Source organism: Dromaius novaehollandiae, chromosome 18 (assembly GCF_036370855.1).
Source record: "Dromaius novaehollandiae isolate bDroNov1 chromosome 18, bDroNov1.hap1, whole genome shotgun sequence".
Taxonomy (NCBI): domain Eukaryota; kingdom Metazoa; phylum Chordata; class Aves; order Casuariiformes; family Dromaiidae; genus Dromaius; species Dromaius novaehollandiae.
Window position 1 is genome coordinate 2,931,467 of NC_088115.1, and position 15,753 is coordinate 2,947,219.

The following is a 15,753-nucleotide window of genomic DNA, read 5'->3' on the forward strand; positions in this document are numbered from 1 at the left end:
ACAGAGATGTCATCATGTTGAGGTAGCCTGGGGCATTGAAACTTATTAAACCTTATTTGTTTTATAAGTGATTCAGTATACAAGTGTGAGTAATAATTAAAAAAAATAAAACGCCCTGCGCTGCGATCTGATGAAACTCGAGAGCCTTAAGAACGAGGCATTTCCCTGAGCTGTCTCTACTGCAGAGATTATTTAGCAATAGCTGCGTGCTTATGTAAATCTTGCTCCGGGGAAGAAAGAACTCTGCAGCTCCGTTCTTTCAGACCCAGAGGCACAGAAAGAGAACATTTCCAAACAGGACGTTTCCCAAGTCTCCGTATTTTTGGCCTTCTCAACTAGCGATGCCGGGGTTGTCCATTGGCGTTTTGTTTTTAAAAAGATGCTATTGCTTAATGGTTTGGTGATAAAGGTTGCACGAGAAGCAGGGCAGACGTAAAGGGAAGAAAGACGTTTTTTCTCTTATCCCCCTCCCCGAAGATAGCAGGGGCCCTGATTTTTTTGGTAATACTGTATCTTCTTTCTTTCTGAATGAGTAAGCCAACTTTGTGTTGTCTCCTACCTATAAATTTTTTCCTTCTCAGCAAAAAGTGCTGTGATTATTTCAAGGTTCAGTTACCATTAGCCCATGTCTTTCTTTTGCAGGAGTGTAGCGCTGTCTCGGGCTGCTAAGTTTTTTTCTCTGAAGCATTTTAAATCAGTGTATTTCGGCAGTGCTCTTGTTTAGATGGACAGGAACTGTTCTCTTACCTCTCCGTGTGTTACTCTAAAGTCTGCAGGATTTCAACTGCTAAATAATGAAGATCATATGAAAGTTTAACTCTTTCTGCCGCCCATTTAACTGCGCAGTGTATTGAACTTTGCCAGCTTAATTCCCGCATTGGTAGTCGCGTTATCAACACCTTGACAAATACATCCAGTCTTTGGAAGGAGTACAGTTTATGTCAAATATTTAATAAGAGCAAGGGGCCTCAACTGATCTGTTTCACCATTAGTTGCCCGTACAGCACATGAGACATCCTTCCGCCTGCGTGTCCTCCCTCACCCTGTTTACATCCCCACGTCTAGGCTGCAGGCGGGAATGGTTGATAGCTTTCCCTGGGCCTGGATGTTTCTGTGACTACTAGGGGGTGCTCCAGAGTAATGAAAGGTACCTTCTTCTTCTTCTCTTCCTGTAGAGCCTGGAATTATCCTCCCCTCTCCTTGACTTGGTTGATTACGACCAGAGGGTAGATCCAGACTCGTCTCTCCTGCTCGGCAGGAAGACAGACTTGCCACCAAACAGTCAGGCCGCCCTTCATGGTGATTTGTATAGCTTGGGGAATATGTCCCAAAGATGATCCTGGTTGATCCAGCTCATAAAGGTCGGGCTTCAAGTGGGTTATGCAGACAATTGGAAGGTGTGGTGTGTCTCTTCTATGATTACTAAGAAACTAGGTTTTGTTTTCCTTGCACCATGCTATTTCTAAAGCAAAACCAGACTTGACAGTCGTCACTGCTTGCACACCACTGATTTTCTCTAATTTGTAGGTGGCTTAATTATTTATAAGAGAGGGAGTTGCGTACTTTTCAACAGGTTGGGTAAGCTGGTGTATGCTGTGTGTCCTCATTAAAGTGGAAAGACCATGGCGTAACTTGATTGCTTGGATACTCCAATAGACAGGCTCCTTACTTTCGATCTTATTAGCTGCTGACACCAATATGTCTATACAGGCGGCGAACCAAGCTTACTAATTATTTTGTTTGTATCAGATTTTTCTGAAATGGTGTACCTCGGATGTTTTTCTTCCTTCAAGGCAGGAAGTTTAAACTGAATAATCTAATGCTGATTTGTCCTTTTTTTTCCCTTTTGTTTTTTGCTTTCTCTTCATTTGTAGTGATGCATATGTGCACTTTGCTTTTTAGAGTGACCTCCGTGTGCTGCAGGTTTTTTCTGAGACAGTGACTTTGCCTTACATGCATGAGAGTTAGTAGAACATGCCAGGAGAAGATACGTGACTTGCTTTTAGAGGCCAACATCAGTTAAAGTGCTCCTTTTATTTCCCCTGGAAAAATATATCTAGTAAGCTCAAAAGCTCGGGAGGTTAGGGATGGTGAATGTTTTTGCATGCTGCTTTGGTTTGCAGTGAAGTCATGAAAGCTTGACATTTCTACACTAAAGCAGAAGTTCATGAAAGCTGGATCTCTTGCTTTGTTGAGTATCTAAAGAGTAGTTTTCAGTTTGGTTATTACCCACTTCTGTAAGTATTGTTTTTTGGTAATAGTGGCTATTAAACTTTTATCTGATACAAAGAAATAGCTAATGTATCACCTATTGAGACACTGATAAACTGGTAGATTATGTTTGACCTGCCATGTACTTCAGTGGTTGCAAAGAGAACTTTTTTCCTTTCAGATGTTTTCCATTTTCAGCTGTGTTTTTTGCAAAATCAGTAGGTAGCAGATATTTTATTGAACAAAAATATATGAATATTAGCTTCCAATCTTTTAAGTTTAGCTATTAATCTGTAACACATTTGCTACAGCATTCTTCAGTTGATTTGTACGTCCCTTAAAAACTTGTGTTGTTAGAATAAAATCCCTTAGTCCGCGTTCAGGAGTAGGAGAGTATGTCTGAATCATGTGCTAAACTTGTCAAATAAGGGAGTGAATTACTGTAATTTGTATAGCTGTAGCTTTTGGATATTTGAAACATTCATATATTTTATGTTTTTTGTATAGAGAAAGGTTTGTATAGGCAGATGCAGAACGTATATTCTTAATTAAATTTAATATATCTATCTTGAGCTCTCAAGTTATATAATGTTCTTACTAGAGAACTTTTCTCTTTAGAAAAGCATTTTTAAAATGTCTTCTAAAAACATTTAAAGACTTGTTTTTTTCATTTCCTGCTTGTGTGTTGGTTAATGTCTTCCCACATCTTGTTTACGAGGTGACACCTCCTAGCTAGGCTTTCCCTGAGGAGTCGGACCGAAATTCAAAGTTGGCCTTGAGGATGTGAAAACCACAGGCAAATGGAGAAACTTGTAGGAAGGCGCCAGAGCGGAGGAACTACAAAATACTGAATGAAAGCTTAGATGTTTTGAGGATTGCATTCTTCCTTTGCAGGAGCTCCCAGGCAGTCTGTTGAGAAGGCAGACCCCCAAATGCATTACTCAAGCGGCATTCCCAGAGCTGTGTTAAAAAGCTGCTTCTCTGCCTTACGGACACTTCAGGAATCATACTGTGTTAACTATGCTCGAACATAATCCGAATAATTCAGTCTAGATTTGTCAATTATGCCAAACATTTGCAGATTTTTAGTCTTGCTTTTCTTTGTTCTTTTGGGGCTATTTCAGTACGAGCAGAGTTTTCCTTTGTGTTGGGGGGGGAAATTTGGGGATACTGATATGGTAGCTTAATAAAAGCTACGCTATATTTATACTATTTGCATTGGTAGTTATTTCTATTAGCTGTTTTTATAGGCCTGAAGTAGTTCTGTAGCATTTCTGCTTTGTAATTGTATTTATTTTTTAAAGTCTGCCTTACAGTGGTCTAGGTACTGATGGAAGGTGTTAAAAAACCGAAGTAATTCAATATCTATTACCAAATTCAACTATGCAGCTTGTAGTATAGCTAACCAGAAGTGCTAATTTAGCATCCTAAAACGCAGTTTAGTAACAAAATAAAATAGGTACATAGCCTAAAGGTGTTTTTACTGCCTTGTTGCTTTTAACCACACCTGCAGTGTAGGAGGCATATGTGTAGTTGGTATCTGTGAGAAAGAACATGTTTTTAAGGTAAGTCTCAGTTCTCATTTAAATCCTAGGCAGGCTGAGGAAGGTTTTCTTCTGGTGAATGACAAAGTTAAAGGAAAAATAAGTAACTGAACACAGTAGTTCTGATGCATACTAAGAAGTGAGGCAACTTTAACTCTGTAACGTGTTTTTGTCTGGTGTTAGTAGTCCATTCGTCTTACTGTAGTACTGAGGCTTCATCTTGCTGAGATTTTTAACTGTAATAATAAAAATTATTAGGGAAGCCCTTTGCAGGATTAAATGCTTGAACTCTTCTTTAAATCCCTTGGCACAGGAATTAAGATATGCCCCATGTTTGTAGTGGGCTCGCAGTACTTGGAGAACTCTGTAGCTTGTGCTGCATAATGTAACTTGGAATGTGTCTAGGCTTCCGCCGTTGCTCTCACTGCAGGTATCTGTAGCTATATTTAACGCTGTTTTGCTGCTCTTAGTACCCAAGTAGGCTGGTTTTGTCCAGTTTAAGATGGAATTTTCAAAAGCTGTTAGAAAAACAAGGTAAAATACTTGGCCACGTTAGCCTTTACTAAGTCCTGCGTTGCAGGTTTGATTACTGCTGAGAACTAAGCTCTCTCATGTGTGTCCACCTGTCCTGCTTCTCAGCAGTGAGCGTTGATGTGTCCTGTGTGCCTCTGTCTAAATTACGAGGCTGTGGTTCTCCTAATTCATCTGTCTTTATTCATGTCCCACAAATTCTCCTTCACTTTTTAGAGGTTGAAAGCAACATGAACTGTTGGAGCTAATAGCTGCTGTGGTTGCACCTGCATTGAGCTTGTGTGACCAAGAGCTGACCTGGGTGGTTCAGGGAGCTGAGCTGGCTGAAAACTAATGGCTTTTTTCTTTTTTTTTTTTCCTTTTCTTTCTTTCTCTTGAGTGTTTGGTTTTTGGTTAACTCAGCTGCCTGAGTTGACTGCCTGCATGATTGTATGGAGGGGAGGGAAGGGCTGGGCTAGGTAGCCTTGACTTGTATCGACTTAGAAGCAGGGCTACACCCTGACACTGTCTTCCTTTTATGCTCTATAAATTAGTGAATGCTACATATTATTGCAGGAACATAAACAACTATTTTAGAACCGTATGCTTGGTGCATATTTTGCTTTAGAATTTATACAGTCTCATGTTTCTTTTCCCTGTTTTGTTCGCAGGCACAGTTATTTAAACATGGCAAAAGAGAAGATTGTTTACCATATGGTACGTCTCTGATATCCTGATTTTTGTTTTTAAAGCCATCCTAATAAAAATTGGAGGAGAAAGATACACTAATAAAGAGAGGTGATGTAAAGAGTGAAATCAATAGGAAAGTTATAAAGCATGCAAAATAAGAAAAAAAAAAAAAAGTAGAGATGACAAAGTTAAGGGAGCAGAAGGTGCAGCTGAGGAATATTGTATTGAAACATCTCGTCAAACTATTAGAGATTTGGCAGGTTGGCCACTACCATAATACAAGGGCCGAACGCAGAACATAAAACCTATAAGATGTGACAAATATTTTAAAGAAATTCAATAGAATGTATTCTGGGGTGTTATACCTACTACTGCTGTTTGCAAAGCGTTTGCAAAAAATCTTTAAGTTTTAACATAAGCACAGGAGTTAGGAAATCCCAAGTTTAAAGAACCTGCTGTGTACAGGACCCCACTGGAACGATACAGCGGTACTCTTGGAATGAGAAAAAGCTTATAGTGGAAGAGGTTATGGTGCATACAATTAGGGATAGACTGGCACCCGAAAAGAGGACATGCAGGCGGTTAGGGAATTGTTTTGATTTAAAAGAAGAAACTTTGTAGATCTAGAGTTGGAAAGAGTGTAATTCTCCCAGTTACTGAGCATGACATGCCAATGCTGTCTTACAAAATGCCTGAGATACAGGTGAAGGTGGAGATAAGCTAGCAAAGACAAACAGAAGAGAATGACAGATGTGCTATACAGGCTGATCGTGAACAAATAGAAGATACTGAGAAATGTCGTTGCGTAGGCATAGCAGGCAGCAGTGTGGAAGCTTAAAGAGGAGTAACAATATGGCAAATGACGAGAATTATAAACAGGCTAGATATAATTTTGTGTTTCGCTATATTTTATAATTTAAAAGGATGCATTTGTACAACAAAATATTGTCATAATTGATTAAAAAAAAGCAGAAATTTTGGCTAATGACATTAATCCTGTTGGTAAAATTAGATGTCTTGGTCTGTGGCATCTACAAAGACTATTAAGTAGTTACAAATCTGATAACTTGAGGAAAGTCACAGGCATATCGTGAGCGAGTTTATTACAGAAAAGGCAAAATCCTCACCACTTAGAAGGAAATATTGAAATGGAAACTGATGGGAAAGAGAAAATGTGAGAGACAAAAAGTATCAAAGATAGTTAATTATTGCAAGTTTATAATAGTTCTGAGGACCAAATGGGGAAAAAAATAGAAGAATGTCAAAAGAAGATACTGTTTGAATAGCCACCTTTTGCATTACAGAACTAGAGGAAAAAATAAGTGCTAGTCCTGAAAGCATTTGCATGGGGCTATAGTTATTCTAGTGATTCAGGAGCTGGCAGGACTTGAAAGAGGTTTTTAAATATTCTTAAAATTTTTCTATCTGTGAATATTGTTGTTTCTGCAGTTTCTTCCTCTTAAAGCATTAGTGTCTAGCATTAGCAATTGCAAAAAAAATCCAAGTACTGGAAGATACTGAAATAATCATTACTGGCTTTACTTTTTTGTCTATTTATATTTATTTTATTAATCTCTCAATATGTCAGGTCTAATCATAAGTTTTTTTTTTTCTTAAGTTGGGAAGATTTTATAGTCACGTGCTCTATTATTGCTCAGGCTTCAGAATGACTGTTAAATCCTTCATCTCATAGTATATTTGAAAGCCCTGATATGAGACTAGAATAAGAGGCTGCGAACCTTTCTTGCCAATATAATCCCATATTTGCAGTGCTTATAGTAAGAATGATAGATCTTTCAGAGCTTGAGCTGCTTGTCCAAATTAACTACTAATCAGCCTTAGGCTCATTCTTTGAAATAGTCAGTAATTGCTTCAGGCTGCAAATATAAACAGGCTATTTTATTTGTAGCAGGAATGTGTTCCTTGTGAAAATTTTGAATTCTGCAATTTTTTACTCATTAATCCAAGCCTCTCCCTTAGTCCATGTTTTCCACTTTGCTGAAAAATAATTTTGTTGGCTTTGATGTGTTCAAATGAAAGGTTTTCTTGCTGATTGTTTACACATGCACAGAATTTCTCACTCTAAATGTTTATGGAGGTTCATCCTCATAAAACTTTGTGGGCAGAGGAGTTATGTTGGAGCTGCCTGAAAATTATAAATGAGAAAAGTGGACACTTGCTCAGTATACAGAAAGTGGCTGCGGAGTAACTGAATTAGATTTTCTGACTCCTCATTCTGTTAGATTACCAGTGATAGCATGTTTGTTTTCTTTTATAGCTGCTACTGTACTTGAGTGTCTCGATAACTGCAAGCTGTCAGGAAGTAATCAGATGGTTCTTCGCAAGCTGGGGATGAAACTTGTTCAACGACTCGGACTGACGTTTGTGAAACCGAAGGTAGCAAAATGGAGGTTAGTTTAAAGCTGAAACAGAATTAAAAACCGGAAAAAAAAACAAAAGAAAAAATTATCCAAAGCACTCAAAAAACTTTAAAAACTCTAGCTCCATCCTTTTGACTACCAGCCCCTTGGCCCCTCCTTTAACAAAGAAAAATATCCCCCCCACCATTTCCAACACGTTCTTTGAGAATAAAGCCAACCTTCATTTGAATTGTTTGGAAAAAGGAGAATAGTTCTGCTGTATTTAGTTTCCTGTATTTTCTTTTAAATTTTGGTATGGTAAACCAATGATGTGACAAGCCAAGTCTCTTGACATTTTGTGTTGCACATTATACAAGCAGAAGCCTGTTCCTATATAATGTATAACTTGGTAAAGATGGGAAGATAGTGACCTTTGTTACTGCAGTTGATTTAGTTCAATTCCATAAGAGTGAGCATAACTTTCCCATTACGTTGCTCTACCCTGGTTCAATAGAAAGTTCACAGGGGAAAAGTGGTTTGCAATCCCACTTTAGTTTTGCATATTAGTCAGGTTCTGGTGTCTGGTTTTACTTATTGCCACAGGGCAAACTCTTTTTCAGATTTCTCGCACTGATATTTTAAAATTGCAGGCTCCGTTGGTGACTGTTTTTTATTGTATTTCTTTTCCCGACTTTTGAGAACGTCCTTAGGCATAGTAAATTCTTTTTAGTTGGAGAGTGTACCTTGCCCAATGGCAAAAGTCAGTTTGGCTTGTAAAGTGCATCTTTTGTAAGAATGTATCTATACCGCAGGCTAAATATCTGAGTACAGCTTGTGTAGAAAGTACTGAGCTAGCTTTAACATTTTTAAAACAATTTTTAGTAATTTTTTTTCTTTTTTAATTTTTGGAAGGGTTTTTAGGGGGTGAGAATTTTGCCTCTCTTTTATTGTCAGCAGTGGAAAGTAGGTTATATTGAAACAGGGAAGGGAGAGAGACGATGAAAGGTATGAAACAGTTTTGCACGGGAACCACCTTGGTCTCTTGGAAAAGAGACAAACGGGGTCAGGAGGAAGGAGACTGGGATACTTTCCCCTTCGTACACAACAATTACTAAGTAACTGGAAAAGGTGTACATTGTAGGTGTAGTAGGTTGTCAAGAAGGCTTTATGGCAGTGTGCACCTATTTCAGGTGGAACTTAAATCAGAAAAATAAATTAACTGTGTCTGTTTCTTGTGCAGGTACCAGCGTGGCTGTCGATCTCTGGCTGCCAATCTGCAAGCTCAGGGTTCAGCTGTGCAGAATCAAAAGATAACTGTTGCTGCTGTTGAAGCTGATGATGAAGAGGAATATGATATTCCAGGAGAGATTGAAAATGTTGTAGGTGTGTTAAAACTAGACAGAAATTATTGTAATGCTTACTAACTAAATATACATTGGAAAACAACCTGCTTAGCATTCAGAAAATCGTAACTGTCTGCACTAGTGTGACAAATTCGAAAGACTGTAGAATTGCAATGTGTGCAACTGGTTAAAATACTAGTTACTGTATTTTGTGAAATGTTTTGCATTTCAGCATGTCAAGAAAAAATGCAATGCTCCATAGCATTTTTGGGGGGGTGGGGGTGGAGGATGGAGTCGTTGAAATGCATGTGACCATTTTTGTCCGGTAATAGGAAAGAAATCTCTTGAGCCTTTGGCATATGGAATGAATTGATGGAGATGGATTGAAAGTAGTAATGAAAAATGAAATAAATTGTGTTACATGAAAGCTAAAGAATTACAGTTGAAAATTCTAAGCTGCGGTAGTATCAAAGGAACAGCATTTTCTACTAGTACATATATATGTATATATACAGGTCCTCTGCCAGCTTGCTGGTGGATATGCTGTGAATAAATAGATATAAATTACATCAGAAAACTTTTATAACTGAGTAATTGAATGAACTACTGAAAAAATCACCATTCTCCCTGTTGAATCTGCCACAGTACTTAAAATTTCAAACCAATGCCTCTTTTAGAAAACAATTTTGATGTCTCTTTTGTTTCTTTGATTTCAAAACGTACGTGTGTTACAAATATAAGAAATCTGAGTACAAGTGTTGTTTAAACTAGGAGGCACTTAGGAGGGAAGTGAATTTCAAAAAAAAATTTAAGAAATTTTAAGAAATCTTTCTGTTGTCGTAGAAATGAGAGTAATCTGTTTTGTTTAAATAAAATTATCCACAGAGCAATTGTTGGTGGGACTGAAAGACAAAGACACTATTGTCAGGTGGTCTGCAGCAAAAGGGTAGGTTTTTTATGGTTACTCTAAAACTAATAAACTAAAGCAAATAAGTTAGAATATCAGTCTGATATATCCCATGATTGATAAATTATGTGTCTTCTCAATATTCACAGTTATTTCAAATGGCTTCAGCACAGCTGATGGTATGGAGCCATGATCGCTATTATTCCTGGATGTATATGAAAGTGGGGTAGTCTTCAGGAAAATTGCAGTTAGGTTTGGGAACAGACATTCTGGATAGGACTTGAATTGAAGGGTGTCAAGTACCATTTCTTGGAAACATTTTGTCTCTTCTACTTTAAAAATTTTATTTCTATGTTAAATGTGCTATTGTGTAGCTTTTGTTCCAAGCTTGGGATTGGTGTTTCAGGGTAATGGTGTTAGAGGAGTGCATTGTCATCTTGAATTCAGTCATTTTATTGTAAATTTCCGGTAACTAAATTTTTTATTTGACTTGTTTATCAAATACAGTACTAATCACTATGTGTTTTTATTTATTTTTTTAAACTTTTGTAGAATTGGTAGAATAACTGGAAGACTTCCAAAAGAATTAGCAGATGATGTGGTCGGGTCTCTGTTGGACTGTTTTAGGTAAAAATCTTACTTCACATTTTACATGCATCTGAAACATGTTTGCTTCTGGAATAGGAGGATAGCAGTTAGGAAGACAGGTCTAAAATTCTATAAAGTTTTTTTTTTGCCTCCTTCTGCCAGATTTCAAAATCCTCTAGGACATGAGTATGCTAAGGGTGTTCAGTGAAGAAACTGTTCCTAATCCTTCATCCTGGCCCCATTCTACAATAATGCAGAAGGAATGAAGTTGAATCTTGCAAAAAACTGTACTCATCAACTTGCTGCTTTAAAAATTGCTAGTGTGCTTATGTCTTGAATGTTGTGTGCAGTTCTGATACCTTCATCTTCAAAAGCATAGTAGAACTGGAAATGATATTCAAAAGGGTGCTGAGGATCCTCAGAGATGAGAAACAGCCCTTACGTGAGGGGAGGCTAAAACAGCTAGGAAGAGTGATGAATCAGAGGGGTGTGACAGAAGTTTATGAAATCATGAATGGCATGGAGATGGTTGCCATCTGGATTTTATGTTATAGGAAACAAACTAGAGTAATAGGTGGTAGGTCCAGAACAAACAAAAGGAGTAGGTTATTCACACAGCACATGGTTAAACTATAAAAAGTCCTTGCCACAGCATGTTGTGGATGCTAAGAGTATATGCATGTTCAAAGATGGTTTCTTTTCTGTGAATTTGTCCACAAATTGCTAGAGATTGGAAGTGTTTTGGAGAGCGTATACTTGCCTGTATACTTGCCTTGTTCTTATGCTATAGTATAGGCCTCTACTGTTGGCCTGTGTCAGAGAGAGGTTTTTGGGCTAGCTGAATCTTTGGTCTGATCAGGTATAGCTGTTAGGATGTTCTTTATTGTTGTTGAATGTCTTACTTCTGCATCCAGGTAGAGCATGTAAAGGAGTAAAGTATTAAACAAGTATGATATGCTTATTTTACATCAAGTTAGTCATAAAGTCCTCATTAAGGACTTGAGCTTTAAGATTTAAACCATTCCTAGCTTGTGAAGAACCATCTGGTTTTTGATGAAGCTAGGAACCAAAAGTATAATTTCTTAATTTGCAAAAGATATTGACAGTATTGAGTTTGCCACTCAAATGTACTTCAGTTTTCAAAAATGTTCTCGTGGTTGAGAGTACCAACTAAAAATATCAACTTCAAGGACAAGACATTAAAAAAGAAGCTATGAAGTCTTAAAAACTTGCCATGAAAGTACCTGCTTAGCCATGATACTTCCACTGTGCTACTGTGGTTAATTTTAGAGGTGCTGCTGATGTCAATTATCCCTGGAGCTTCAAAGGCCTGTACTCATTGTGTTTTCTTTCCTTGTTTTTCAAGTTGTGGGGATGAGTAATCCAACTAGTAATTTAGTGACCTGCTTTCTTCAGAAACGCTTGGGAGCAAATGTAGGCAAGGACAGAGGGAATCTCTTCTGTATTTTTTTCACTAAATATCTAGTGAACAAAATAAAAATAAGTCAGTCACTCGTGATTTTTAATGAGTAGATGGACTAGACAGAAGCAGGGAGTGAATAAGTGATATTTTTTGCCATGCAGAGAGGTTATCAACATGGTCCCACAGAGATCTGTATGAGCCGTATGCTGTTCAAGATGGTCATAAATGATCCTGGAAAAAAGGTGAACAACGGGGTGATGAAATCAGTAGATCTTAAGTTAGCGAATACAGTGAAAACTAAGGGTGACTGAAAAGAGAATGTCATATCAGTCTAAGTTAGGTAAGTAGGCAATACGTGACGTAAGAAGGAAAACGTCTAGTGAGTGCGAAGTAAAGCACTTAGAGAAAAACACAGCTAACTCTAAAGCAGTTATTACTGCTCAGGAAAGAGATCTTGAAGTCACTGATGATAGTTCTGTGAAAATGTCAATCCAGTTCTCTGTGGCTGTCAGAAGAAAAGCAGGCAGGCAGAACATTAGATATTATTAGGGAAAGAATACATAACGAAATTGAAACGCTCACCGTGTTAACGTATAATTCTCAGATGTTCTCACATGAATGCTGTGAGCGGTCGAGCTACTTCATTGCAGAAAAGATGCATGAAAACTGGTGAAAGTGCAAAGGTGTGACAGGACGATGATAAGCATTGAGTAACTTTCATAAGAGCCATGATTTAACTGATGCGGATTCTTCCAATTGGAAAGAAAATCATTGAGTGCTAAATGGAGATGTGTAAAATAATGGATATGAAAGGAAGAGGGAAAGCAAATAATTGTTTACTCTTTGCTCTCATAACATGAGAAGTAGGAAGCATCAGGAAGTACGTTTTTGCACAATTATAATTAAACTGTGGAAGTCATTGCCACAGGATGTTAGGGAAGCCAGAAGTGTCAAGGGAGTTCAAAAAGGGATTATACGAGTTAATGGAAGAGAGTCTCAGTTATTAAACATGACATTCTGCCTGTAACCTCTGGCTTGGGAAGTCCCTAAACTGCTGATTGCCAAAGCTGGGAGGAGGCTGCTAAGGGAATGATCCTTTCTACTTCACCTTTGCTCAGCATCTGCTATTGGTCCGCGTTGGAGGCGGGATACTGGGAAAGAGGAACCTTTGGTGTGACCTAGTTTGGCTGTTTGATGTTTTAGTCTTAGATTCCTCTTGCTAGTTTAATACAAAATGAACTTTTTGCATGTGTAGTCATGTAATACACAAGCTTGCCCCTTTTCACTCTTTCATCTGCCAGTCCTCCAAAAATGTGCATTGTTTCTGGTTATTTTTTGCTATGCTCACTACAAGTCACTCTTTTGTTTCCTGTTTTTTAAAGGCGTACAAACACCAGTGCTAATTTGAAATGCACAAACTTATATAATTTTCTTACTGTAAACTATCACTTGAACCTCTTTTACTAATTCAGGACTGTATTTGGCATTAAATTCATTAGTTATTTGGGAATGTTCTGTAAATCTGCACCTTTGTTCTGTAAATCTGCACCTTTTGCCGGCGTACTAGAAGGCTGTTTTCTTTTTCTGGAAGAGTTTCTTGTATTGCCCTCTTCTGTAGTGAGGTTACATTTATATTGATAATTTTTTGTTTGTTTGCTTTGGGTTTTTTTTGGATCATTGCTTACTTGATCATTTTTATAGCAATATTAATGTTGCACAAAATGGGAAAGAAAACACATTCAACCAGTCATTCCTATATTTTAAAAGTCTGACAAATAACAACATGATAAGCACATGCTGATTTGGATTATGTGTCTTTCAAAATGTTAGGAATTCACCATGAAAAATGAAATCCGAAAAGGGAAAGCTAGTTTTAACAAAACTTGTCTTTGTTCTAAAATTAGTTTCCAGGAAACAGACAACGCATGGCATGGCGGGTGCCTGGCTCTGGCTGAATTAGGCAGGAGAGGATTGTTACTCCCTTCCCGAATTTCAGATGGTGAGTTGTTGTTGCTGAATGTTCATAAGTTTATGAATTAACGTTTTATAGTATTAGAGATTTAATATGTGGCAACAGACTGGAATTTGCTGATGCGGAAGGGCTGAATAATGACTGCAGTATTGAATTCTAGAGTGAAAAATATGCCTATGGGGATACTTAAGATACTTCTGTCAAAAGCATTGTCTTGGGTGTGCCTTTTTAATACTTAATAAATTTTGCTTTCCAAAATGAAATTAGTTTCTTGGGGTTTTCTTTTTTTCCTCCGCCCTCCTCTGTTTCTTTGTGCAGCTGCATAAAATAGTTCTGTATGTCGCTATATTGTGTCAGTGTCATTATTTACATAGAATATAGTAAATAATTGATGACTAACTTTCACTTTAAACCTGGTAGTTTATACTGTTTGTTTCTGATTAAATTTTAGAGGCTAGTTTGAAGTGAACTGTTTAAGTTTTTCATAGGTTTGTGAAGTATCAGGATGGAAAGAAATTATTAACAGGATAGAAGGGCTTGTTTCTTTGTGTGTTCTGTATGCATCAACCTATGTTGAAGTATGAAGGTACTAATGTGCAAGTAGTACTTTTCTCTTGTGATTTTGGTCAACTTATTACAGAACTTAAATGACAGAAGCAGAATGTAATAGTCCACATCTGTTACTGGGCGCTTTCAAGGCAGGATCTTGGGCTATGTGGTTCTTTTGGTATTGTCGCTGTTCTTCTGTTCTTGTGTGAGTTGAGAGACTGAGCACAAATTTTCAAAACTGGTATTTTGTATTAGTAAGTTAGGTTGCTGCATCTTTTCTATTTTGATGATCTGTTGACTTGTTCCAGAAGAACTGTAAAATATGTCTAATACAGTTTATTAGTCAGTGTCCCTGAAAAGGTCCAAATAGTATCTGTTTTGAATGTTTTGAATAATTTTTGCTTAGGTAGCTTTTAGGTGGTTTCCCTTTTCTAATTACTCTTGCCTCTCTTTTGTAAAGATGAGATGGTTGAAAAACTTTAAGAGCAGGTAATCATTCAAAGGTAAGCCTTTATTTTAGCTTTCATAGAACCGAAACAGTAGACCTCTATCAAGGAAACAGAATAGCCTAATGTAATAGGTTCAACATTAAAAAATTCTAAAGGGCTTGTTCAAGTTTGGAATTTTATAAGACTGAAAAAAGAGACATGATTGAATCCTAGCTCTGACAGTGATTTAAGCTGTGCTTTGAAGCCATATCTTTTCATTTCTTGGGTTTAGTATTTGCATATGTAGAACAGAGTTTATAGTCGTATCCTTTACCTTCTCCTTTTTCTGCAGAGGTGCTGTAAAAATGTATTGCTGTCTGTGAAAGTGATTTTAGTATACATAAGTGTATATATGTGTATTTTTGATTTGTCCAATTGCTTAAGGATTAGCCTTTTGTAACTATGGTGCACGAATATAAAGCTGAGATGGGGAGGCAAGGAAGAGACAGGATCATAGCAACAAAGTGTTTCTGGGAAAGAAATAGGCATAAAGGTGTGAGGAAAAAAAAAGTTCAGGTGAATTGGAGGTTTTTTAATAAAACAGTGCTAAGGGTTCAAACTGTTGTCATGTGAAAAGATGGGTAAGAAACCTAGTCAGAAACCAACTTGGCTAAACTGCAACTCCTGTGACCTGAGACTCAAGAATGAATTGTACAGAAGGCAGATATTAATTAGATTATGAAGGATAAATAAAAGAGAATAGTCTGTGTTTGCTGGGATAAAAATTGGAAAGACTTGGACATTAAATGGAATGCAGCTAGTGAAGAGTATAACTGGTGATAAGAAAACATGTTACACCTACATCTCAGTCAAACCTTTATTAATGGTCAGCAGATCTGGTCTGCAGAATGACCATAGCACACTTAAAACAGTGCCTTCTCCTTTTCTTTTCCTTTTGCTTTAGTGGACCTTATTTTCCTTTAAAATTAATTTGAAAAAAATAAGTATACTAAATACAGTATATTCCAGTTTAATTTACAAGCCTGTGTTATTCAGTTTTGCTTTATGTAAGTTATCCAATCCACTGTTGCAGGAATTCAAAGTTGAATGTAGTAATTTGAAGAAAGACAAGGGATAGAAGACAAAGTTCTCATACTTGGATGAGAAGCTAACACAGTGGCGTTAAGATGGACTGTGGCGTACTTTGCAAGATAGGCTTATGTTCAAG

General features: G+C 37.3%; 1 protein-coding gene across 1 annotated transcript in view; it reads left to right on the forward strand.

The window, feature by feature from the left end:
* Nucleotides 1–15,753, forward strand: part of TBCD (tubulin folding cofactor D) — a 125,213-nt gene that overhangs the window by 15,631 nt on the left and 93,829 nt on the right. The window contains exons 9-14 of the mRNA XM_064522457.1: nucleotides 4,937–4,982; nucleotides 7,234–7,366; nucleotides 8,556–8,698; nucleotides 9,544–9,604; nucleotides 10,118–10,192; nucleotides 13,481–13,575. Of these exons, the coding sequence (XP_064378527.1) occupies nucleotides 4,937–4,982; nucleotides 7,234–7,366; nucleotides 8,556–8,698; nucleotides 9,544–9,604; nucleotides 10,118–10,192; nucleotides 13,481–13,575 (553 nt within the window). The remainder of the gene's footprint in view (nucleotides 1–4,936; nucleotides 4,983–7,233; nucleotides 7,367–8,555; nucleotides 8,699–9,543; nucleotides 9,605–10,117; nucleotides 10,193–13,480; nucleotides 13,576–15,753) is intronic.